Genomic DNA, 27933 nt, shown 5'->3' with positions numbered 1-27933 from the left:
CCATGGCTTTTACACTTTAACACTAGAATGAGACTGTCACTGCTCTTTGTAAAACTCTAAGCTGAGTTCACTAGAGCTGGACATATAATTACCCTCTGACTCAAAAGTGCCATTGTTAGAATTAAACACAAGAGAATTGAACGAATATGACCTCCCAAAGACATGCACAAACATATCCTCCATTGCATTATTTGCAGTAATACAGACCCAAAAACTCAGATTTTTCCAACACATTAGATCACGATTCAACAAAGTTTTCCTATGTGTTAAATGGCATATATGTTAGGGTTCTTAGCCTATATACTCTGTCACATCCACTGTGGCTTGCCCTGTGTCACAAAAGCAGTCATGAATATTATGTAAACAAACAGTGTGTCCCAGCTCCAGGAAAGTTTAAGGGCCGATTTTACTGATCACTTTTCTGAATTAAATAACTATATGTTGTTTGTACCTAGGAAATCTACAGAACAATGAGGATGGATAGACTACTTTGACGTACAAAAGTACAGAGAAATTTCACAGCAATAATACTGAGTAAAAGAAATCATATATAAAAGTGTAAAAGATGTATAATTTTTCTACTATATAATTAAAAAACATCAACTAATGTTATCACGTTGGGCATCCATTTGTGATGGGTGCAGGAATAATTTGAGAGGCTAGTCATGATCTTTTTTGGTTTGGCTCTAGATGCAGGATTCTTTCATTTCTAAAAATTAATGTTTTTAGATGAAAGTTTTCTGTATGTGTATTACACTCAAAAAAGGATTTCTATAAACAAAGTATATTCACCACCAGATTGTAAGCAACTGTTAATTTTTGTTTTTTTAACCTAACAGTTTCTTGTACAAAATAAGTGTTGGTTACATATTTGGGAAATTGATGTAGTGCATCGTTTCATGGAGTGTCTCAGCACATAATTAACCTCTGTGTTACTATTAGTGCTGCCGTTTGTAGAACAACACCGTCATTGTCCAGCCACTGATGCTCCTAGTCATTGTCCCAGCAGCAGGGAGACATAAGGAACTCTGGTGCCCCAACACGCAGTGAACTCTGTGTCACAAGACTCCGAGCTTTAGGAACAGAAAACTAGATTCTGAGGAAGGTACTTTTCTGGGTAGACATTTGCCAACACAAAATTGTTTTAGTGTCACCAGGGACACCAGGAAAATACTAAACACAATTTCTTTTTCTCACTTACTGTATCTGAGGAATACATTTTTTCCCTAAGGCATGTTTTTCAATTATTTAAGATCTATATTTTTTTTATGAAAATGCAATCCCACTGGGAGGTACTTTAGGTTCTTCAACTTAAAATAATAATGAGACTCACAGACATAGAAAACAAACGTACGGTTACCATGGGGAAAAGGGGGTGAGGAGGGATAAATTGGGAGTTTGGGATTTGCAGATACTGACTGGTATATATAAAATAGATAAACAATAAGTTTCTTCTGTATACCACAGGGAACTATAGTCAATATCTTGTAGTAACTTACAATGAAAAGGAATATGAAAAGGAATATATGTATGTACATGTATGACTGAAACGTTATGCTGTACACCAGAAGTTGACACAACCTAGTAAACTGACTATGCTTCAATTAAAGAAAAATGTCCTTAAAAAAAATAATGTAGCTGAAACTCAAGTTTAAAGTTTTGGGTGGGGGTGGATTGAAGGGATGTTAGTCTGCTTGGCCTTGGAGAGCAGCTCTGTCACAAAGCTAGAGCCTGGTTCTGGCTGAACAAAATGTAACCCAAGCGCAGAGGGTGTCTGCATCCCAGAAGGCAGAGAAGTGCATTAGGGAAAAATTAAAATGGACGGTAATAGAGTTGGGTGACCCGGAACACTTCTACCTACGCTCAATATCTGTAGAAAGGTAAATAAAGTCAGTGAAACTCTTCGGTAGCACAAACGCATCAGTGTATCAGTTTCCTCATTCTAACTGGTGGAAAATTATTAGCAATGATTTGTACAGTTTGAGCTTTGCCTCAATAATATTTCCACTGGAAGACATTTGGCATTTTAGTTTTGGAATCATCACACCAAGAGCGCAATGACATATAAAAAAGGCACATAAAATTGTCACTAAGAATTATTTTCCCCAAATTAAAAATGTACTAATTATATGAATTATAACTCGATGACTTTCCTAGTTTTATAGAAAAAAAAAGATAAGAAAAAAACAAGAAACAAATAAGAGAAACAAATAGAAAAGCAAAACAAGCAAATAAGAAGAAAACCTGTGTCTGTTAAATCCTAAATTAGAATTCAGATGAAGTGGGAAAATTAGGTATGATTGGGTATTTTTTACTTTGGTTCATTTAACAGATGTTGTCACTTCATTCTCATTTCCCTAATAACTAAGGATGCTGTACAAATCCTTACTGTTTATACACCTTCTTGGTGAGAGTATTTGTTTAATTCCTTTGCTCAATGTTTGTTAGGTTCTCTATTTTCTTATAATTGATGAATGTTCTTCATATATTTTAGGTACAAGTTCTTTGACAATTATACAGAGTTATAGATTTCAAATATTCTCTTCATTACATGGATACACACACACACACACACACACACACACACACACACACACACATTAGTATAAAATAAATATCTGTAAACATAGTTTCTATCCAATTTATTTACCACAGTGATACAGTTATCTCTTGCTACACAAATAGTATTTCAAAACTACATAATTTAAAATAATGACCACTGACTCATTACTTTGTTCTTCTTCATACTGACTGAGGTGACAAGGAAGTATTCAGTGGAAAGATGGGCTAGGTTGTAAGGTCTCTCATAACTGACACAGGAGGAAAATGGCCAGAGAGATGGACTCAGATTCTCCCCTCCTCACTCCCTGGAATCTCAGAACCTGTCATATGGCGTATTCCCATGGTTGGATTTCCTACATGGTAGCTCATGGTTTTCAGATACTGGCTTCTTCAAGGCTAGACAGACTCGGAAGTGACTTAACAATGGTTCTTCCAATTTCTGTTGGTCAAAATAGTTAAGTATGGCAAGCAATCAAAGGCAGGATAAATAAGCACTTCATCTCTAAGGAGAATGTGTACAAAGTGTAGAGTTATCATGAGCCCATTGTAGAACTCTATAATATCTAATACCAGACTTATTTAGTAACATTTTAATATTTTAATTAAATCCGTGAACATGAACACAATCTCTTTTTAGTTTTGTTGTGCATATACTTACAAAGCCAGTGAAAGAAGCAACACTTGAACAGCGCACGTATAGAAGGGAGAGTGATAGACGTTTTAATCACTCAGGTCACGGTGAAGGAGGATTTGCTCTGAGACCTTGGGAAGTAGCCCGATCCCACCAGGTAGCAAGATGGCAGAGCAAAATTTAAGGGGTTTGGAGAAATTCATTGCTTATATGTAGGGGAGGATTTGGGGAAAACATAAAGGTGAAACTATGGTCTTTCTCAATTTTGCATCGAACTAACATGGATAACAGTAAACAGATTCTTTTAAGAAAAAATGAAACTCTGCTGATTCAGAAAAATCATCATCAATAGACAACCTTTTGAATGAATCATCTTTGCACATAATAAGTTATATCAGTAAAAAAAATTCCCAAACCAAGTATATTTCCATCCTTTGTCCATCAATCTCCACGTCAGTAGCCAGAAATATTTAACAATAAATGTTTAGAAAGCACTACTGCTGCTGAAAGATCAGCCCCGGTCCCTGACGAGCCAAATAACTCAGAGACAAGGTCTTAGAGCTTAGAAGAGAAGAGGCAGCCTTATTTCTTTGCCGGGCAAAGGGGCCTCACAGCAGGTTAGTGCCTTCAAAACCGTGAACCCACCTCGGGGATGGGGTGGGGTGATTATACAGCCATAGCTTAAACAAAGATAACAGAAAACAAAATCATGTTTCTTGTCACAAGATTTCTTGGCTTCAGGACATTTTCAGGCAACAGATCTATAGAGACTGGTGGTTGCAATTCCTCCAATCTTTTCATTTCACAAACCCTTGCAGCATGTTTCTTTGTTGACAAATTAGCCTATTTTGCAGGGTTACATTTCCATGACCTTCTTCCTGGAGAACGACTCAGAAGCCAAACAGGACTATAAATTTTAATTGCTAGAGTAAAGTAAAAATAACTAATAACTTTAAATCTTTAAAACTTTAAAACTTAAAAAAATAACTTTAAGAATAACTTTAAAACTTTAAAAAAAAAATCAGTGACTTTAGCTTTAACAATGGGCCTGGGGCTGGGAGCAGTCTCCTGTCGGTCAGGTTTGCTGAGCATTCTAAGACCAAGTATCAAGCATAAAGCCAAGAATTTGTTAGCCTAAGTGTGGCCATTTCATTACTCCTCCTTCACTACCTCTTCAAATCCTTGTTCGAAGGAGTTCAGGAAATACAAAAAAACAGAAAACAAAAACCAAACACACAAAAAACATTGTTTTTATTCCTTAGGCTTTAAATGTAGTAGAAAAATTCCTATAGGAATAAAATAAATGTAATTCAGAAAAGAGTGCATTATTTAGAAAATATAAAGGAGTCACAAAGTCAGTGAAATCTCTGTGGATGATTTGTGGTTGGAGGATGAGAACAGGAGGATGTGAGGCGAGGAAAGCAGCCTTGAAAGGCAGCACTGACAAGCGTGTTACCACGTCATCACGTTCATAATAGCTAAAGAGTCTAAACACGTCCAGTGTCCATCCAACTGAAGGATGAGTCAACAAATGTGATATAACAATGAAATGAACTAGTATCGTGCCAGATAATGAAACTAAATTCTGACACATGGAACAACATCGATGAATTTTGGAAATATTTTCCTCAACGGAAAAAGTCTGATGGGGAAACACACACACACACACACACACACACACACACACACGGCATGATTCTGCTTGTACGAGATGGCCAGAGTACATGAACACATAGAATTAGTGGTTGTTTGGGGCTAGGACAGAGGGAGAAGGAGCGAGAGGTACTGGTATGGGTTTCTCACTGGAGAGATGAAAATGTTCTGTATTTAGATAGTGTTGATGGCTGAACAGCCTGGAAAATAAATTAAAATACAAAGAACTGCATGCATTAAAAGGGTGGATTGTATGTTATACATATTATATTTCAATGAAAAAGAAAATACGATCAAAGTATAACATTAGTCCTAAAGGAGGTAATGCAGGGGAATGTTTCAAAACCACAATGAACAAGCCAAAGGCGCTGGAAAAGGTTAAGGAGGGATCTACTTGAGTGTCACTACGTTTCCTCTTTGACTAGAGAAGGAAGAGATGGCTTCAGGGCAACTGGGAAGCAGACCGTAAAAATAATTAGCAGTTTTCTTCCCACCATAGATCAACTGTTGACAACAGTGAAGCATTAAAGCTCAGCCTTTGCGAAGCTGTTTCTGGGTTCACAGGGGACACCCAGCAGCAGCAATATAATTACTGAAGTGTTTACACAACACCAACGCCTGAGGGCAGCAGTGTCTACAGAGACTGAAGTCCCAGTGTACCTGCTACAACAAAGTGCCACCTGCCTGTTGCTCAGCTGCCCAGACCTCCTCATCTCAGGTAGGATTTGAGGTCCTCAGCTAAAGAAAATAGGAGAAAAACTTAACTTTTTGAGAAAAAGTCAAAGAGATTTGTAAATGACAACTTATATGCTTGCTCACTCAATTAAATGAACTCTGCCTTTAACTGCTAGAAATGATATTTATTTCTCAGAATGGGAAGAATCTGTCTGAGCTAGTTAATAGCCATAATATAACATCTGATTTGATTTTGCTGTTGGTTCACAGGAAAGATTTTATTGCTTTTATCTTCAGACAAGGATATACATCAGTTTAAGGTGAGTTTTGTTTTGCTTTGTTTTGTTTAAAATGTAAGGTAGGTACCACAAGAAAAATGAAGCTGTGCAAATGCATATGCCATATTTACTTAGGTCTAAAAGCCCATTACTTATATTCTACTCTTATATACATTTAAAAAAATACACATGTAAACACATGACCCACACATAATTACACACATATACAAGCGAGTGAAGTCTGTGTATCTTAGAAGCATTTACTGTCCCTAATCTCATTTCCACTTTATAATAGTAAAGCCCATTTAAAAACCCAAGTGTATGTGTTAAATTGCATTGTTTTCAATTCCTTTTAGTTCTTTTCCTCTACTGATCAAGAGACTCATCCTTTGACAATCACTCCACCAAAAAGATTATGAATATGATGGCAAAGCAATAAAACATTTCTAGAAAGAGTTGATAATACTTATTTCATGTCTCACTGACTAGTAAACACAACATAAGTTAAAACCAGAAACATAATTCTTTTCATTATTAGCAGTCAGGGATATGTGCATTAATTCTGGAATTAATACAAATACTCTCAAGACAATCTTTGAGAAAGAAAAAAAAACTCATCAATTTTGGTATCCATGTGAATATTTTCAAGCATGGAAAACGTTAGTCTTATATCTTATAGCTCAGTATCTCTGATACTGGTGTCTCTTCCGTATTATTTTGGAGAGAAGGAGAGAGGTAAATTCACCCAGTCTACTCCCTGAGACAAGCAGACACAGAGCTTGTGGAGAGTAACATATCTCATGGATGATGTCTAGATTTATCTCAAAGTTTCTCCAGCATCCATCCCAGACCCTTTCACTTAGTGTGGACTAGACAGTGATGTCTCTTTAAAGCGTGGGTACATGACTGGATAATAGTCTGAGTATAAAAAGACAATTTACATAAAGAAGTTGTGTCCTACCTTACAATAGTGTGTGGATGTCCAGAAATGTTACACATGTATCTATCATTTTCTCAGAATTTTCTCAAAAGCTTGGACAAGAACCTTGAAGAATGGATAGAGGGAATTGCTTGTCCTTGACTGAATTCATTTTCTTGGGAATCACTCATAACACTGAGAACAAAGTGATCCTATTCACCATGTTTCTACTTGTTTATCTCCTTAGTCTCTTGGCCAATCTTGGAATGATCATCCTAATTAGACTGGATTCCAAGCTGCACACACCCATGTACTTTTTCCTCAGCCACCTCTCTTTCTGTGACCTCTGCTATTCCACAGCAATTGGACCCAAGATGCTGGTGGAGGTATTCGCCAAGAACAAATCAATCCCCTTCGTTGGCTGTGCCCTGCAGTTCTTGGTCTTCTGCATCTTTGCAGATTCTGAGTGCCTCCTGCTGGCCGTGATGGCCTATGACCGGTACAAGGCCATCAGCAACCCCCTGCTCTACACAGTCAGCATGTCCGGCAGCCTGTGCTCCCTGCTCGTGGCGGGGGTGTACCTGGTGGGGATGGCGGATGCTTTGATACACACGACGTTAGCCTTCCGCTTATGTTTCTGTGGCTCAAATGAGATTAACCATTTCTTCTGTGATTTACCTCCTCTCTTCCTCCTTTCCTGCTCTGATATACAGGTTAATGAATTAGTGTAATTCACCATTTTTGGCTTCATTGAACTGAGTACCATTTCAGGAGTCCTTGTCTCTTACTGTTATATCATCCTAGCAGTGCTGAGGATGCGCTCAGCTGAGGGGAGGCTCAAAGCTTTCTCCACCTGCTCCTCCCACCTAACTGCTGTGGCCATTTTCCAGGGGACTCTGCTCTTCATGTATTTCCGGCCGAGCTCTTCCTACTCTCTGGATCAAGACAAAATGATCTCATTGTTTTACACCCTAGTGATTCCCATGTTAAACCCTCTGATTTATAGTCTCCGGAACAAGGATGTAAAAGAGGCTCTGAAAAACCTGAAAAATGAAAGGTGGTTTTAAAGGTGTGAATTATACACACATATTGTTTGTTGTTTTTGTAAAATCATATTGCATGATACAAAGTGAGGTTGTCTTAGATACTTTAGATTAATGAATATTTGTTATAAAGCCCAATTTTAAGAAATGTTACAGTTCCCAAACAGAGCGTTCTTCATTATATGTCTACAATTTAAATAAGACACTTCCTCTTCATTGAAAACTTTTCAGGAGTTTGGTAATTTTGCTAAAATTCATTGTTCATTCTTTCATTCAAACAATATTTCAATTACCCAAATACATATTGTGGGTTTACTAGGAGATCTTTGAACTTTAGGTCCTTTATAGTCTATGATACACAATGCAGTTCTCATCCTAATGAATAAAAGATAGTGCTAATAACAAGCATTAATTAACTAAACAGCCAAATAAGTCATAATAAGTCTTGAAGTCATCATGAAATTAAAAAAAACGAACAAACGTGAGAGCTGTGAATCCAAAGTAAAATTTCTAAAACTAATGAAAAAGAACAGAATTTTTGGATAGAGATATTCAATCTTAAATCTAAAGAAGTTTGAAACTGGGACATAAAAGCATAGTAGGCGTTGGATCTGACAATTAGGCAAGTCCTGAGTCAGATAAGCCCAAGTCTTTCAGGAAGAAAGAGACCACATTTGCCCCAACAGGGAGGAGCCGTGGGCACTGTGCTAAATGAAGTACGTCAGACAGAGGAAGAGAAGCACTGTACGGCCTCATGTATCATTTGAATCTAATACAGACTCAGAGAGAGTGCACACACTTCCTGTTATATGCTTAATATGTTCCGGTGATCTAATGGACATGTGACTCTAGTTAACAACGATTTATTAAAATTTGCTAAGAGTAGATCTTCAATGTTCTCATCACACACACACTAAAAAGGGTAACTATGTGAAGTAAAAAAAATGTGCTAAGTAATCTTATTGTGGAAATCATTTCATAATGTATACATTTATCACATCATCACACTGTATATCTTATAGACCATTTGTCAATTTTATGTGAATAAAGCCAGAAACAAACGAAGAAAGGCTTCAAAGTTGAGGTTAGAAGGGCCAATGGGAGGCTCCTGGTAAATTCCTCTTTGCGTGTAATTACCGACTGTTAATTCTTCTGTCACTTCCCCCAAGATAATTGCCTTCCCTTCTTTCCCCTTCTCAGCCCTGGTTGAATGTCCCTCTTTGTCTCTTTCTGTTTCACAAACAACCATCTACTTAAAGCATTGTATCAGCCTTTTTGTGAGCATGCTTTGCTAAAGGGCTGAGCATTCCATCCCTGTTTCCAAAACACTGCATGTTGTCTGGGAAACAATGGGAAAATAATCAAATACAGAATAAACTAAAAACACCAGATAATACTTTCGAGTGATTGTAACTCATGAACACAATATTAATAGAGTGATGGTATACCTTAAAGTTACATGTGTGTATATATATATATATATATATATATATATATTTTATATATATATTTTATATAATACAGTGTATAAATAGTATGCATATACACAACAGTTTTTGGGATTGTACATAAAGTAATGGAGACTCTAAAATAAAGGATCTGTAAAGATATGCATATTAATTACAAACGAGTAAAGAGGTGTGTATTTTTGGTATTTGACTATTTGATCAGAATTTAATCTTATTTCCTGAAGGCTAAAGCACTCAATCTGTTTGTTGAGAAAGTGTGGATGTGGCCATATATTTGAAAAATCACGTAAGACTGAAGGACATTAATTACCCATCACAATTGTAAAAGCTAAAAGCCACTGAAGGCCTTAGGTTTTCCAGCTGCCACTGTGAAACGTCCGTACGTGGAAATATTTTGTAATGAGAATAAAGCCTAAGAAAGTCCTGTGTCATTCAGGGTGGTATTTGTGAGACACTGTGACATACTTGGGAAAGATTTTATGGTGGAAAAAAACTACAAAGAATTCTTGTTTTAGATAAAAGTTGTTAAAAGTCTCTCTCCGGCACATTTCATCAATTCTCCCAAACTCTTTAGGAATTGGGGCTTATGAGCAACTATAACATGGCAGAAGAACACTGTCTGAAACATACTAAAGTCCAAGCAAAATAGGCTGTGAAGAGATTGCCATGAATTTAAAGATTATAACACATTGTTCAATTAACCATTTCCATCATATAAATGACATTTACTACAACTAAAGACCGATTTGATCTAAATATTGGCCCATTTTGTTGCATCTAGTTGTAAGCTGCAAAAAGCCAGTTATGGAAGTATTTTTAAGGAATTCATAACTCAAATAAAAGTTTGAGCAGGTATGTGTAATAACTACTCTATCTTGGGATTCTACAAAACAGGAAATCCACACTGAAGACTTGGATGCTTTCTAACCTGCCTACTTCACTCCTCATTAGTATACTTTCTTCTCAGTGTCTCCACATCCCATCCTTCTCATACACCCACCCCTGTCTGATGGCAAATATTGTCCAAATGCAACATCACCAATGACCTTGTGTAGTGGGTTCATACTACAGGCAAGTTCCTATATCCTGACCTCTTCCTACATCCTTACCATTGAAATACTTAAGTATAAATACAGCATAACAATGGTAGATGTGAGTCTATATCTAAGGCAGAGAACAGAGTGATATAACAAGGTTAATAGGCTGTATATCTATTTTTGTAGAAAACAGAGTAGCAAGGATTTTCAATAACCCACTAAGTAGGAAGTTCTGTGCTAAAGTCAGAGACAGCGACATTTAACCTCCCTGGACATCTCTCTCTTTAGAACCGTGCTGGGAACCAGGTAGCACGGCCACTCTAAATTTAACTCATCCCTCTTCCTTTCTATCCCTTGGATTCCCCCAAGTGAAATAGAAACTTGTCAACCAGATTGTCTGTTTCCTTCCAGCTGACACAATCTGTCCCTATAAAATATGACTCCTGCTGTGTAAATCCATCCAGACATTGGAAACGGTGTGAAAAAGGTTAAAAAAAAAGAGTCACTTCATTCTCAAAAAACACAATGTGCTTTCATCTAGGCTGTGTTAACCTGAGCCAGTGATGCCACGAAGCCATCTCGATAGTGTGAGCTTCAGAAAGCCAATCTCCCTTAAACATGATCCTTTTGAGTGGCCTATTATTCAAATTCAGAATCTTACAAACTCTCATAGAGATGAATTATCAACCTTATTAGCACTGCAAGAAAGAAAAATAAAATGTTACCAGTACATAAAAGTATGGCAGGTTGTAAATAACTGAATTATCAGTTGTTGGTGACAATGTGGAACAACCATGGCTTTTACTCTTTAACACTAGAATGATATTTGTCACTGCACTTTGTAAAAGTCTAAGCTGACTTCACTAGAGCTGGACATATAAATACCCTTTGACTCAAAAATCCCATTGTTAGAATTAAACGCAAGAGAATAGAATGAATATGACCACTCAAAGACATGCACAAACATATCTTCCATTGCATTATTTGCAGTAATACAGACCTAAAAACAACTCAGACTTTTTCAACACATTAGATCAAGACTTGACAAACTTTTCCTTAATGTGTTAAATGGCATATATGTTAGGGTTTTTAGCTTATAAACTGTCACATCCACTGCAGTTTGCCCTGTATCACAAAAGCAATTATGAGTATTATGTAAACAAATGGTGTGTCCCAGCTCCAGGACAGTTTATGGGCCACTATTACTGATCACATCTCTAAATTAAATAACTACATGTTAAGTTTGTACCTAGGAAATCTACTGAATGATAAGGATGAAGGAACTACTTTGACATACAAGAGTATAGAGAAATTTCAGAAAAGAAATTTGAGCGAAAGAAGTCATACACAAAAATATAAAAGATGTATGATTTTACTACAATATATCTCAAAAATGTACAAACTAACACATCATATTGGACATCCATTTGAGATGGGTGTGGGAATAATTTCTGAGATGATCGTAATCGTCTTCCCTTGGTCCGGTTCTGGGTGCAGGAATCTTTTCATTCACGAAAATTTTCTTGTAGTGTACTTTTACAGATGAAGGGTTTCTGTATGTGTATTACACTCAAAAAAGGATTTCTAAAAACTAAGTATATTCACTATTGGGGTGTAAGCAACTGTCAATTTTTTTTTAATCTAATAGTTTCCTGTACCAGATTAAGTATTGATTATATATTTGTGAAATTGGTGTAGTGCTTCATTTCATAGAGTGTCTCAGTACATAGTTAACCTCTGTGTTACTAGAAGTGTTGCCTTGCTTGTGAAACTGTTAATACTGTCTTTATCCATCCACTGACACCCCTAGTCATTGTCCCAGCAGCAGGGAGACATAAGGAACTCTGGTGCCCCAACATGCACGGAACTTGTGTCACAAGACTCCAGGCTTTAGGAACAGAAAACTAGACTCTGAGGAAGGTACTTTTCTGGGTATAGACATTTGCCTACACAGAATTCTTTTAGTGTCACCAGGGACACCAGGAAAACCCTAAGCATTTATATTTTTTCCTCATTTGTTTATATTTGAGGAATACATTTTCTCCTTAAGACATGTTTTTCAATTATTCAGTTTTTTTATTTTTAATGAAAACACAAATCCCACTGGGAGATACTTCAGGTTATTCAAATTAAAATAATAATGTAGTTACCCAACTCAAGTTTGAATTTTTGGATGAGGGTAGATTGAAGGGATGTTAGCCCACACGGTCTTGAGGAGAAGCACTGTTAAAAAGGGAAAGCTAGGTTCCGGCTGAACAAAATGCAACTCAATGGATTTCTGAGTCTCAGAAGACAGAGAAGTCCATGAGGGAAAAATAACTTTGGATGGGAATAGAATTAGGTGACCAAGGATAATTCTACATACACCAAATTTGTACCAGAGAGATAATGATAGTGAAAGTTTGTTGTAACACAAATGCATCAGTTTCTCGATTTTAACTGGCGGAAACTTACTATCAGTGGGTTATGTATTTTGAGCTTTGCCTCAACAATATCACCATAGGAGTACATTTATTTTAGTTTTGGGAAGGTCACTGGGATGATCACATCAAGAATGGTGATGATATGCAAAAAGACATTGAAAATTGTCATTGACAATCATTTAGACAAAATTAAAAATGTAATGTTATATTAATTTTAGCTTGATGAGTTTCCTAGTTTTATAGAAAAAAGGTAGGAAAAAACAAGAAACAAATAAAAGAAATAATCAGAAAAATAACCCAAACAAATAAGAAGAAAACCTGTGTCCCTGTTAAATCCAAAGCAGATACAGATGAAACAGGAAATTATGTATAGTAACTTTTTAATTTTAGTTCATTTAACAGATGTTGTCACTTTACTGTCATTATCCAAATAACTAAGGATGCTGTGCAAATTTCTACACATCAACTTACTGTTTATACATCTTCTTGGTGAGAGTATTTGTTTAATTACTTTGTATAATTTTTATTAAGTAGTTTATTTTCTTATAATTGATGAGAGCTCCTCATATAGTTGGGGGACAAGATATATGGTTTTCAAATATTTTCTTCACTCTTTGGATTATATACGTAACAGTTAAAAAACAAAAACAAAAACAAAAAAATCCTTCTGAACATAGTTTCTCTGATGTATTTACCTACACTGTTCCAGTTTTCTCTTGCTACATAAATAGTGCTCTAAAACTACATAACTTAAAATAATGACCCCTGACTCAGTAATTTTTCACTTCCTCACGTGGACTGAGGTAAAGTACTCAGTGGAAAGATGGGCTCGACTGTCAGGCGACTCAGGTCTGGCACAGGACGAGGGTAGGTAGACAGATGGACTCAGATTCTCCCCTTCTCCCTCCATGGAATCTCAGAACTCATCACATGATATGTGTTCCGATGGTTAGCTGGATTTCCTACATGGTAGCACATGGCTTTCAGACACTGTCTTCTTCAAAGCTAGATAGACTCAGAAGGGACTTAATAATGGTTCTGCCAATTTCTGTTGGTCAAAGCAGGTAAAGTATGGCAAATATTCAAGGGAGGAGAAATAGGCACTGTCTCTCTAAGGAAAAATGTGTAAATAGCGTACAGTTATCTTTAAGCTGCCCTGTCATTAGCCCATTGTAGAGCTCTGTAATTACTAATTTCAGATTGGCTTATTCCAGCTTTTAATATTCTAATTAAATTTATGAGCATGAGCACAATCCTTTTTAGTTTGGTTGTGCATATACTTACAAAGCCAGTGAAAGAAGCAATACTTGAACAGTGCACATATAGAAGGGAGAGTGACAGACATTTTAATCTTTTAGGTCATGGTGAAGGAGGATTTGCTCTGAGGTCTTGGGGAGTAGCCCAGTTTCACCAGATACCAAGATGGCAGACCGAAGTTTGAGGAGTGTGGAGAATTCCACTGCTAGCTGTTGGGAAGATTAGAAGACACAAAACGGTGTTTCTAATGTTTCTTGATTTTGTATAGAACTAACACGGATAACGGCAAACAAAATATTTTGAGGAAAAAAATGGAACTCTGATGATTTAGAAAAATCCTCATCCATGCAGTTTTTTAAATGAGTCATCTATGCACATATGAGCTATCTCCATAGAAAAATCCCCAAATTGAGTACATTCTATTCTTTGTACATCATTCTCCTTTTTAGTAGACAGAAATACTTAACAATAAATATTTATAAAGCACTACCTTTTCAAAGCTTGTACCAAGGAGGCCTGCAATGTAGTAAAGAGATTCTGAGATGAAAAAAATAAACATAATTAAGAAAAGATTGCATTATTTAGAGAATGAGAGGGAGTCACAAAGTAAATGAAATGTTTATGGATGGTGTATGGTGGAAGGATGGGAATGAGATGACGTTTGGTGATGAAATGTAACGTTGAAATGAATGTTATAGCATGATTATTTAAAGCAGCTAAAGAGTAGAAACAACCCAGAGTTCATCCCAGTGAATCAATAAAATGTGCTATATCCATAAAATGAAAGGTTATTGCACCATTTAATGGAACAAAATTCTGGTATATGCAACAACACAAAGGAAAGTTGATAACAGTTTACTGAATAGAAGCAGCCTGATTGGGAAAAATAAACAAACAAAAAACAAACAAACAAACAAACCCCAAAAAACAACCAAACAAAACCCTTCTATTGCATGATTCTGTTTATGTGCAATGGCTAGAATAGGAAACCACATAGAATCAGAATGTGGGTGAGTAGCTGTTAGGGCTGGGCTGGGGGAGATGGGGAGAGGGAAGGAGAATTTTTCAAAAACACAGTGAATGATCCAAAGGAGCTGGGAAGATTATGTCTGAGTGCCATTAGGTGTCTTCTTTGAGTTGAGAAGGAGATAGTCTCAGGGTCACAGTGAAACATACCATAAAAACAAACTGCAGTTTCCCCACTATAAATAAATTGGTGACAATAGTGAAGCATAAAAGCTCGGCCTTGGATAAGTTGTTCTGAATTCACAGGGGACTATCCAGAAGCAGAAATATAATTAATGAAGTGTTTACACAGCACCAAAGCCTGAGGGCAGCAGTGTCTTCAGAGATTTAAGTCCCACTCTACCTGCTACAATAAAGTTCCACCTGCCTGTTGCTGGCCTACCCAGACCTCCTCATCTCAGGTAGGATTCAAGGTCCTATTTTAAAGAATATAGGAGAAAAAAAAACTAATTTCTTGAGGAAGAAAATTGGTAAATGATGAATTTTTTGCCGGATTACTCATTAATACCTGCACATAATGGCTCAAAATATTTCCTTCTCAGAACAGGAACATCCACCATCTAACCTTTTACTTATTATTTTGTTGTTGGTTCACAGGAAAGCTTTCATTCCTTGTATCATTGGGTAAGTATGTCCGTGAATTAAGGTGTGTTTTGTTTTGTTTTATTGAAAAAATGAATGAGGGAACCACATTAAAAATACAAATGTGCAAATTCATATTTGAACCATATGCCGTATTTACTTAGGTCGAAGGAAAATTTCCATTGCTTGCGTTCTATCCTTACATACATCAAGAATAAATGGACGTGCAAACAGGGCACACAGATAAATGCAAATGTACATAAGAGGAAGAAATCTGTGAATTTTAACATCATTTATTGTCGCTCATCTCATTTCATTTTATAGTATAAAAGGCCAGTGACAATTAAAGTGAAGTAAATGTATGCTATAAATTCTATTGTTTTCAATTCCTTTTAGCTCTTTTTCTTCCACTGGTCAAGAGACTCGCCTCTGACAACGACCACTCCACAAAGAGGCAATGAATATGGTGGCAGAGCAATAATACATTTTGAGGAAACAAGTCAATAATACTAATTTCCTGCCTCAACAAATAATAAACACAGCATAAACTAAAACTAGCAATAAAATAAATTTTTATTATTGCTAGTCAGTGGTGTAGTCTCTGTTTCTGGAGCTAAGACACAGACTTTTAAACCAATTGTGTGTGTGTGTGTGTTGAAATATATAAAAATTGTTGTCCCTTTTTGTATTCCAGTAAGTATTTTCAAGCATGGACAATGTTTAGTCCTATACCTTATAGCCCAGTATCTCTAACATTAGTGTCTTTTCCATATTATTTTGAAGAGGTGAAGAGACGTAAATTCATTCAAATCTCCTCCCTGAGATAAAGAAAATAAGACATGACATCTAGACGTCCAGATTTAGATCAGAGTTTCTCAGCTGTCTGTCCCAGACACTTTCACTTAGTGTGGAATAGACAGTGATGCCTCTTTAAAGAGTGGGTACATGACTAGATAATTTTCTGAGCATGAAAAGACAATTTACACAAAGAAGTTGTGTTCTACTTTACAATATTGTGTGGATGTCCAGAAGTATTACACATACATCTTTCATTTTTGTATAGCTTTCTCAAAAGCTTGGACAAGAACCTTGAAGAATGGATAGAGGGAATTGCTCGTCCTTGACTGAATTCATCTTCTTGGGAATCACTCATAACACTGAGAACAAAGTGACCCTGTTCTCCATGCTTCTACTTGTTTATCTCATTAACCTTGGGGCCAATCTTGGAATGATCACCCTAATTAGACTGGATTCCAAGCTGCACACACCCATGTACTTTTTCCTCAGCCACCTCTCTTTCTGTGACCTCGGCTATTCCACAGCAGTTGGCCCCAAGATGCTGGTGGACATATTTGCCAAGAACAGATCAATCCCCTTCCTTGGATGTGCCCTGCAGTTCTTGGTCTTCTGTACCTGTGCAGATTGTGAGTGCCTCCTGCTGGCCGTGATGGCCTATGACCGGTACAAGGCCATCAGCAACCCCCTGCTCTACACAGTCAGCATGTCCGGCAGCGTGTGCTCCCTGCTCGTGGCGGGGGTGTACCTGGTGGGGATGGCGGATGCTTTGATACACACGACGTTAGCCTTCCGCTTATGTTTCTGTGGCTCAAATGAGATTAACCATTTCTTCTGTGATGTTCCTCCTCTCCTATTGCTGTCTTGCTCAGATACACACGTCAATGAGTTTGTGATATTCACCGTTTTTGGCTTCATTGAACTGAGTACCATTTCAGGAGTCCTTGTCTCTTACTGTTACATTATCCTATCAGTGTTGAAGATCCACTCTGCTGAGGGGAGGTGCAAAGCTTTCTCCACCTGCACCTCCCACCTAACTGCTGTGGCCATTTTCCAGGGGACTCTGCTCTTCACATATTTCCGGCCAAGTTCTTCCTACTCTCTGGATCAAGACAAAATGATCTCATTGTTTTACACCCTTGTGATTCCCATGTTAAACCCTCTGATTTATAGCCTACGGAACAAGGATGTGAAAGAGGCCTTAGAAAAATTGAAAAATAAAATATGGCTTTAAATATTCACATTAGGCATATTCTTACACACGTACACCCACACACACATAGTGGTTTCTGTTTCATTAAAATTATACAATATGCTAATGAGAAATATACTTTTCTCAAATTCTTAAATACAGTAGTATTTGCATTAAATTCCCATCTTAAGTATACTGCTGTTCCCCACAAACGTCCTACTTCATTATGTGCCCAGAATTTACAGATGGCACTTCTAAGTGAAAACATTTCTTTTTTATTATGCTCATTTTTTTCAGTTTTTACTCAAATGTTTTTTCAATTACACTAAGATTTATTGTGCATTTTTGAGTGACCTTTGAGCATTTAGGTCCTTTGTGGACCACAATGCATCTTGTAGTTTCTACACTAATGAATAAAAGCTAGTATTAGTAATGTATTAACCAGACATTCAAGTAATTCATAATAAGCCTCAAATTCATCATGTAATAAACAATTGAGGGCTATAAAGCCAAAACACAGTATCCAAAACTAGTGTAAAAGGAAGGCATATTTGGATAGAGAATTTCAATCTCAAATCTAAAAGAGATTCAAGTAGAGAGAAGAAAGGATACCAGGCAAAAGGTCTGACAACTAGACAAGACTTGAGTTGGACAAGACCATGTCTTAAAGGTAAAGATGTCCTGTTTGCCATGACATGGAAGAACTGTGAGGGCAATATGTTAAGTGAGCTAATTCATACAGAGAAAGACAAGTGCTGTATTCTCACATATTTGTAGAATCCAAAAAGGTCAAACTCATAGAAACAAAGAGTAGATTGGTGGTTGCTAGGGGCTTAACTATGGGCGAAATGGGTGATTTTGATCAAAGTGTACAAGCTTTCTCTCATTTTATGAGTAAGTTATGAGGACCTAATATACATCCATGCCTCTAGTTAACAATGCTGTATTCTACACTTGAAATTTGCTGAGAGAGTAGATCTCAACTGTCCACACCATGCACACATTAGAAGTGCTACCTCTGTGAGGTGATGAATGTGTTAACTAACCTTATTGGGGTAATCATTTCACTATATAAACATATATAACATCATCGCATTGTATACTGTATAATTTTACATGCTACTTGCCAATTATGTTTGAATAAAGCTAGACAAAAAAGAAGAAGAAAAGAAGTCTAAAGGTTAGATTATACAGAACAATGAAACGAGCCTTGGTAAATTACAGCACTGTGCTGTCATCATCAACTATCAGTTCTTCTGTCATTTTCTTCAAGAGAATTTTCTTCCCTTCTTCCTCATCCTCAGCCCTGGTAAAATGCTCCTCTTCGTCTCTTTGTGGCTCACAAATACTCATCTACATAAAGCACTATTTTACATCACCCTGTTTGTGAGAATTCTTTGCTAAAGGATTGAGCTTTCCATCCTTTTACCCAAAGCATTGCATGTTGTCTGGGATACAATGGGAAGATAAACAAATGCATAATAAACTAAAAATACCAGATAATATTTTTGAGTGTTAATTTTTTTGAGTGTTAATCTTAGTAACTTAAAATTAACTGAGCATTTGGTAAGTACCTTAAGATATATACACACACACACACACACACATATACATATATGTATATACACACACATACATACATATACATATATATACATATATATACGTATATATATATATGTTTGTATATATACATACTGCATTCACATACACAACAGTTTCTTGGAAGGCACATAAAATTGTTATGGACACTAAGATAGTGGATCTATAAAGACATGTATATTAATTACTCTAAAAGTAAAAGCTATAAATTCTTGATATCTATTTCATCTGCCTTTGATCTTGTTCCCTGAAGGCTAAAGCACTGAAGCAGTTTGCTGAGAAAGTGTGGTATGGCCATATATTTGAAATACCATTAAGGATTGAAGGATACTCTTAATTAAAAATTAAGAGCCACTGATGGTCTTAAATGTTCTAGCTACCATTATAAGATGACCTTATGTGAAAATACTTCAGAATGGAAGTTAACCTACAAACATCCTCTGTTATTCAAGGTGGTACTTGTGAAACACTGTAGCATGTTAGGAAAAGTTCTCACAGTAGAAAAAAAAAAACCTGCAGAGAATTCTTGTTTTAGATAACAGGTTTAAAGATTTCTACTCCTATTCTATTCCTAGCATTTTTTATCAATTCACCCAAACTTTGTATTGTTGCATATGATCAGCAGAAAACAGTGGCTAAAATATATTAAAGTTAGGCAAGACAAGGTGTCAGTGGATTGCCATGAATTAAGTGATTAATAAACACATTGTCTAATTAATCCATTGATGTGTGTATGATAGATACTTATTCCAACATCTAAAGACTGAGTTGATAAAAATATTGGCTCATTTTATTGGATCTGGTGGATGTGCTATAACAAAAGGAAATTTAAGCTCATTAAATTGAAGACCAAAAATCAAACTGACTGATTTAGTTAATCGTAGGCTTCCTCTCATAGAATGGGAGAGGTTGAATGAGAAATTATGGAATTTTTTATGGAATTCGTAACTTAGGAAGTTTGGGCAATGTTGCAATGTTGCATAATGACTCTTCTTTCTTGACATTCTACAGAAAAGGGGAACACTACATCAAAGGACTTCAATGTATTTTAGCCTGTCTACTTCAATCTTCTTCATTCTTTTCCCTTTCAGTCTCTTCATATCACATCCCTCTCACATATCCATCAGAAAACTTCCTTGTCCAAATACAGATTTATCAATGACAGTGTGTAGTGAGTTAACACCATAGTCAAATTCCTATGTCTTGACCTCCTCCTTCATCCTTGCCACTGAGATACTTAAGCATAAATATGACAAAATAATGTTAGATTTGGGTACATGTCCAACACAGAGGACAGACAGATACATACTGGTCATAGGCTGTGTAAGTGCATTCGTTATAGATAGAACAGTAATGGTATTCAATAACTCAGTAAGTAGGAAGTTCTGCGTTAAAGCCAGAAGCAGCGTTTTTTCATCTCCCTGGACATCTCTCTCTTTAGAACCATGCTGTGAACCAGGTAGCACGGCCACTCTAAATTTAACTCAGCACTCTTCCTTCATATCCCTCAGACCCCCACTATGTGAACAGGACTCCAATTAGATACCTCTAATCTAGTTCTATCCAGCTGATACAATCTGTCCCTATAAAATATGACAGCTGCCATGTAAATCCATCCCCAGTGTTGGACAGGATTATGACTCATCTACAGAATGGTGAAATATAAACAATTTAAATATCAACTAATGGTGAAGATGTGGAACAACTGTGGCTTTTACACTGACAGTAGAATGAAAATTGGTAAAACTCCATGGCTCAGTCTACTACAGCTGGACATATAAATGCCCTGTGATCCTAAAATACCATTCCGGCTAGAGCCAGGTTCTGACTGAACAAAATGCAACCCAAGCCCAGAGGATGTCTGCATCCCAGAAGACAGGCTGCTCCTCAAGGCCACTAGACCAACATCCCTTCAATCTGCCTCCACCCAAAAGTTTGAACCTGTCGTATATATGGATATAAGATTTCAAATAGTTTCTTCACATATATATGTGTAAATATTTCTCTCCCGATATATTTACATGGCAGCTCATAGCTTTCAGAGACTCTCTTCTTAAAGAAAAGACTCCAAAGTGACTTTTTGCCAATTTCAATTGATCAAGCAATTTAAGTACTACAAAAATTCAAAGGGAAGATGTATAGGTACTTTATTTCTAAGGAAAATATGTAAAAACCTGTATAGCCATCTTTAATCTGCCCAAACTATCATCAGTCCATTAGAAAACTCTGTTATTTCTAATTCCAGATTATTTTATTAGTAATTTTAAAATATTTTAATTAAATATATGAGTTGTGTTGTAATCTAGTTTCATTTTTGGTGTAGTCATACCTACCAAAGCAATCAAATGAAGCAGGACTTAAGCAACACACATGGGAAAGGAGAGTAACAGACATTTTAATCCTTCAGGTTATTGTGAAAGTAGAATTTATTCTGAGACCTTGGGAAATGGGCCAATCACATCAGATGCTAAGATGGTAGACCAAAGTCCAAAGAGTGTGGAGAATTCCATTGCTATCTGCTGGGGAGGATTTAGGGAGGACATGAAATCTAATGGTACAGCCACTAAGGAAAACAGTATGGAGTTTCCTCAAAAAATTAAAAATACAACTACTATATGGTCCAGCAATTCCACTCCTCGGTATATACCTGAAGCATACAAAAACAATAATTCCAAAAGATATATGCACTCTAATGCTCACAGAGCATTATTTGCAATAGCTGAAATATGGAATCAACCTATGTGCCCATAACAGATGAATAGATAAAGAAGAGGTGGTATATGTATGCAATGGAACGTTACTCAACCCTACAAAAGATTGAAATTTGCCATTTACAATGACATGAATGGCCCTGGAGAGTATTATGCTTAGTGAAATAAGTTACACTGAGAAAGACAAATACTTTATACTTTCCCCTATATGTGGAATCTAAGAAATAACACAAATGAATGAATATAAAGGAACAGAAATAGCCTGACAGATAGAACAAATTAGTGGTTACCAGTGATGGGAATGATGGGGGAGAGGCAAGACTAAAGGGGATTAAGAGGTACAAAATAATAAGTATAAACTAAATAAAATGCAAGGATGTAATACATGACACAGGGTTATAGCCAATATTTTATAATAAGTTTATTCTGAGTATAATCTCTAAAAATATAGAATCATTAATCTGTACACCTGTAACTAGTATAATATTGTAATTCAATTATACTTCAATGAAAAAAGAAACTTCCAGTATTTCTCAATGTACAAATCTTGTACTGATAATAGCAAACACATTATTTTAAGAAAATAAAAATCAAACTCTGCTTATTTAGAAAAATCATCAAAAATACAAAAAAATTTTAAATGAATCATCCTTGCACATATGAACAATAGCATTAGGAAAATTCCCAAACCCAGTGCATTTCTATTCTTTGTACATCATTCCCCACTTTAATAGACAGAAATACTTAGTAACTATCTAGAAAGTGATTATCTTTGCAAATTCTATTAGCAATTTTAGGAAATACAAAAAATGGTACAGAACTTTTCCTAAAGTCTTAAATGTAGTAGACACATTCTTAGACAAATAAAATAAACATAATGGAGAAACAGTACACTGTGTAGAGAATGTGGTGAAGTCACAATTTCAGTGAAATGTTCTGGATGTTACATGGACGGGGAATGAGAACAAGACAATGCTTGGTGATGAAGGCTGCCCTGGAAGGTAGCATTAACAGGAATGTTACAGCATCATTATTCACAACAGCCAGAAAGTAGAAACAACCCAGTGTTCATCCAAATGAAGAGTGGATCCATAAAATGTGCTATATCCACAAAATAAAATATTATTCAGCCATATAATAAAACAGAATTCTAACACATGCAACAACATGGATGAACCTTTAACACATCTTACTGAAGAAAAAAAGCCTGGCAGGAAAAACTCATATGGCATGGTTCTGTTTATATGAGATGTCCAGAAGAGGAAATCACACAGAATCCAGAAGCAAATTAGTGGTTGCCAGGGCTGGATGGGGGGGGGTGGGGGGGGGTTGGGCGTTGGAGGGAAAGCTGACAGGCGGTAAGTATGGGTTTCTTACTGGAGTGATAAAAATGTTCTGGAATTAGACAGTGCTAATGGCTGAACAACCTTGAAAATATATTAAAATCCAAAGGACTGTATACACTAAAAGGGTTTTATGGCATATGTATTATATTTCAATATAAGAGAAAATATGATCAAAAAGATACTAATGTTCCTAAATAAGGGAGTGAAGGAGAATGTTTCAAAGACTCAATGAACAATGGGAAGGAGTGGGAAATTGCTCCCCCAACAGGTAAAGAGCAAAGACTCCAATTCTTGTCATACCTGAAAGATAAAATTACAATCGGGCGACAGTGTGTTGTGTAGCAGAAGATTTTAAAAGATTTATTTAGAAAAGAAAAAAGGGCACCTCCAAGAATGGGAGGCGGGCTGACCCAAGGGAGGAAAAGCGGAGGGTTTTGTCTCCCCTTTCTCTTATACCCTCGGTTAGAGGTGGTCTTTTGATTGATTGATTGATGGCTCTTGTCCCTGGAGTGCTTAGTCATGTTTGGTCCCCTTTGCGCATGTCCTTACTCATGGTGCACACAGAAGACCCCATGGTGGGGGGGTTGCTAAACTGCAATGTTAATTATAATACACTGACCATTGGGTCAAGTCTAGTTAAGTCCTTTCTGCTACTGCACAGTCGTGGCTGTCAGATTCTAACCAATTTCTTGCTGGCGCTCATTTAGAAGAAGTAAAGTCCATTTATGCTGGAGATGGGCATAATGTCATCTTCTGGACCCTCTTCCCTCTCCTCCACTTGTACACCCAGTGCCCCCACTTATCTAACTACCTAAAAAAATGATTAAAGAGGGATCTATTTGAGTTTCATTAGATTTCCTCTGACTTGGGGAAAGAGTTTCAAGGTCACTGTGAAACATACCATTAAAATAATCTGCAGTTTTCTTCCCACTGGAGATAAGTTTGGTGATAATAATGAAGCCATTTAAGCTCACCCTTTCCTAAAGTTGCTTCTGAATTCACAGGGGAATATAGAAAAGTAGAAACATAATTAATGATGTTTTGCATAACATGAATGCCTACGAGCAGTAGCAGAGATTTAAACCCCAATGTACCTGGTAAAACAAAAGGCCGTCTGCTATTGCTCAGCTACCCAAGACTTCCTCATCTCAGGTAGGTTTCAAGGTCCTAATTTAAAGAATATAAGTCACATAGAATACTAACCTGTGGTTGCCGGGGGGAGGGTGGTGGGAAGGGACAGACTGGGAGTTCAAAATTTGTAGATACTGACAGGCATACGTAGAAAAGATAAACAAGACTATACTGTAGAGCACAGGGAAATATATACAAGATCTTGTGGTAGCTCCAGTGAAAAAGAATGTGACAATGAATATATATGTTCATGTAAAATCGAAAATTTGTGCTCTACACTGGAAATTGACACAACGTTGTAAACTGACTATAACTCAATTAAAAAAAAAACTGTCAAAGTCACTAAAAACAAAGAAAGTTTGAGAAACTGTCACAGCGAACAGGAGCCTAAGGAGACATGATTCCTAAATGTAATGTGGTGTCCTGGATGAGATCTTGGACTAAAGAAGAGAAAAGGTAAAAACTAACAAAATCTAAATTAAGTATGGGCTTTAGTTGATGATAATGAGTTAATATTAGTTCATTAATTGCAATATGTCATACTAATGTAAGAGGTTAATAATAGGAGACACTGGGTATGGGGCATATGTCAACCTCTGTACCATCCTTGTATATTTTTTGTAAATCTAAAACTGTTCTAATAAATAAAGTTTATTTTAAAATATCACACACACACAAAATTATAAGTCAAAAAAACTTACCTTTTTGGGGAAAAAAGAAATTTGTAAATAAAATATTTTATGTCTGTTTATTTAGTTAAATAAGCTCTGTAATTTCATGCCCCAAAATGATATTTTCTTCTGGAAGAATCTGTCTGCACTTGGTGGTATCCATGACACAACTTTTATGTTCATTTATTTTGATGTTGGTTCCAGGGAAGACTTCACTCCTCTTATCGTTAGAGAAGCAGACATGCAAATTTAAGGGGTTTCCTTTTTTGGTTTTATTTAAAAGATAATGTAGGTACCACATTAAAAATTAAAATGTGCAAATTCATCTTCATGGCCACGTTTACTTCTAAAGAAAAAGTTTCTTAACCACATTCTATTCTCATGTACACCTGAAACATATCGTAAATATGCAAACACATGGCACACACATGACACACACATGCATAAGGGAGAGCGACCACGTGTGTGTCAGAAGCACTCATTGTTCTTCATCCTGCTTCAGTTTTTTAATATAAAACTCCATTTAAAATCCAAAGAGATGCAAACGCATGTATTAAATCTGTTGTTTTCACTTCCTTTTAGCATTTTGCTTTGACTGTTTGAGACCCCTCCTTTGGCATCAGATACTCTACAAACAGGTAATGAATAGTGTGGCAAAGCCATAACAAATTTCTAGAGAAAGGTCGATGTTACTTATTCCATATCTCACTAAATCCTAAACAGCATGATCGATAACATAATTGTTTTAATTGTTATTAGTGTGTTATATGCTAATAGATTCTAAGACTAATACACAAATATTTCAAATCATTTTTTTTGAGGAACACAATAATTGGCATCATTTTTTTCTGTATCCATGGAATTTTTTCAAGCATAGTAAATATTCGGTCCTGTATCTTACATAGCCTGGTGTCTCTAACACTGATGTTTCTTCCACATTGTTCTGAAGATGTAATGAGATATCAATTTACCCACATATCTTTCTTGAAACAAGAAAGGTAAAGCTCAGGTAAGTTAAAGAGCTTGTAGAAAGTAACATAGGTCATGAAGAGCATCTGGATTTAGATGGAAGTGTCTCACACTATCCATCCCAAATACCTTTTATTATTGCTGTGCAGATAGCAATGCTTCTTGAAAAAGTGATTATTGACCAAGTACTTTCCTGAGTGTAAAAAGAAAATGGCAGAAGTGAACCATGTTCTTCCTTACAGATACTGCGTGGATGTACAGACGTGATATACGTGCGTGTGTCATTGTCTTGATCATTTCCTCAAAAGTTGAGACAGGAACATTTTAGAAGAATGGAAAGAGGAAACTGCTCCTCCTTCACTGAATTCATATTTTTGGGAATTACTGATAACCCTGGGATTAAAACGACCCTTTGTGTCACGTTCTTTGTTGTGTATCTCATTAATCTCCTGGCCAATCTTGGAATGATCATCCTAATTAGACTGGATTCCAAGCTGCACACACCCATGTACTTTTTCCTCAGCCACCTCTCTTTCTGTGACCTCTGCTATTCCACAGCAATTGGCCCCAAGATACTGGTAGATCTTTTAGCCAAGAACAAATCCATCCCCTTCCTTGGCTGTGCCCTGCAGTTCTTGGTCTTCTGCATCTTTGCAGATTCTGAGTGCCTCCTGCTGGCCGTGATGGCCTATGACCGGTACAAGGCCATCAGCAACCCCCTGCTCTACACAGTCAGCATGTCCGGCAGCGTGTGCTCCCTGCTCGTGGCGGGGGTGTACCTGGTGGGGATGGCGGATGCTTTGATACACACGACGTTAGCCTTCCGCTTATGTTTCTGTGGCTCAAATGAGATTAACCATTTCTTCTGTGATGTTCCTCCTCTCCTATTGCTGTCTTGCTCAGATACACACGTCAATGAGTTGGTGATATTCACCGTTTTTGGCTTCATTGAACTGAGTACCATTTCAGGAGTCCTTGTCTCTTACTGTTACATTATCCTATCAGTGCTGAAGATCCACTCTGCTGAGGGGAGGCGCAAAGCTTTCTCCACCTGCACCTCCCACCTAACTGCTGTGGCCATTTTCCAGGGGACTCTGCTCTTCACGTATTTCCGGCCAAGTTCTTCCTACTCTCTGGATCAAGACAAAATGATCTCATTGTTTTACACCCTAGTGATTCCCATGTTAAACCCTCTGATTTACAGCCTACGGAACAAAGATGTGATAGAGGCCCTGAAAAAACTGAAACTTAAAAGATGATTTTAAATATATTACACTCACAAATACACCCACACAATGTAGTTTTTGTATTTGTAAAATTGCTTTGTATAATACAAGAGAAACGATCTTGTCTAAAATATTTTAATAGATAAAATGAATATTTATTCTAAAGCCTGATCTTAAGAAATGTTGCAGTTCCCCAAATATGGCGTACTTTATTATTTGTCCAGAATTTGAATGGCACTCCCTCTTTGTAGAAAACTTTTGACTTTTCTAATTTTGTCCAATGTTTTGTTCATTTTTTTCATTCAAACATTAATTTGTTATACTTAAATTGATTGTGTATTTACTAAGTGAAATTTGAGCATTTAAGTGCATTTTATTCCCTGGTACATCAAGTAGTTTCCTTACTAATGAATCTTATTACCTTTTTGAAGGAACTGAGGTTAATTAAATAGGCATCAAATAATTCATACTGATCCCAACATCATCATGAAGTAAAAACGAGGGGCATTGAATCCAAAGACAACGTCCAGAACTAGTGTGAAGGAAAGGCTTTATTGGGTGGGGATTTTGAGTTTCAAATATTAAAAAAAGATGCATATTTGGAGAGGAAACAAGGGTAAGGAGAAGATCTGACAATAAAGAGGTACTGAGGTGATGAAGCCCATAATCATAGAAGTAAAGAAGTTTTGGGGAAGAAAAACTTTTACTTCTGCCCTTCAGGTTTCTTCTGGTTGG

General features: G+C 36.6%; 2 protein-coding genes and 1 pseudogene across 2 annotated transcripts; all 3 read left to right on the top strand.

Annotated features, from left to right (window-relative positions):
- Positions 1–6852: 6852 nt before the first annotated feature.
- On the top strand, positions 6853–7785 carry LOC102541010 (olfactory receptor 5W2-like; annotated as a pseudogene).
- Positions 7786–16651: 8866 nt separating this feature from the next.
- Positions 16652–17584, top strand: LOC102541256 (olfactory receptor 5W2-like). The gene has a single exon (XM_015247817.3). The coding sequence runs from the start codon at positions 16652–16654 to the stop codon at positions 17582–17584; it is 933 nt and encodes a 310-aa protein (XP_015103303.3).
- An 8720-nt stretch (positions 17585–26304) lies between these two features.
- LOC140699045 (olfactory receptor 5W2-like) lies at positions 26305–27231 on the top strand. The gene has a single exon (XM_072970819.1). It carries the CDS (start codon positions 26305–26307, stop codon positions 27229–27231), a length of 927 nt encoding a protein of 308 aa, XP_072826920.1.
- Positions 27232–27933: the final 702 nt, after the last annotated feature.

The sequence above is a fragment of the Vicugna pacos genome, chromosome 10, assembly GCF_048564905.1.
Source record: "Vicugna pacos chromosome 10, VicPac4, whole genome shotgun sequence".
Classification (NCBI taxonomy): domain Eukaryota; kingdom Metazoa; phylum Chordata; class Mammalia; order Artiodactyla; family Camelidae; genus Vicugna; species Vicugna pacos.
This window is presented reverse-complemented; position numbering and strand designations above follow the sequence as displayed.

Bases quoted from the DNA above. Each gene is read 5' to 3' on its own strand.
- LOC102541256 (XM_015247817.3), top strand. From the start codon at position 16,652: ATGGATAGAGGGAATTGCTCGTCCTTGACTGAATTCATCTTCTTGGGA.
- LOC140699045 (XM_072970819.1), top strand. From the start codon at position 26,305: ATGGAAAGAGGAAACTGCTCCTCCTTCACTGAATTCATATTTTTGGGA.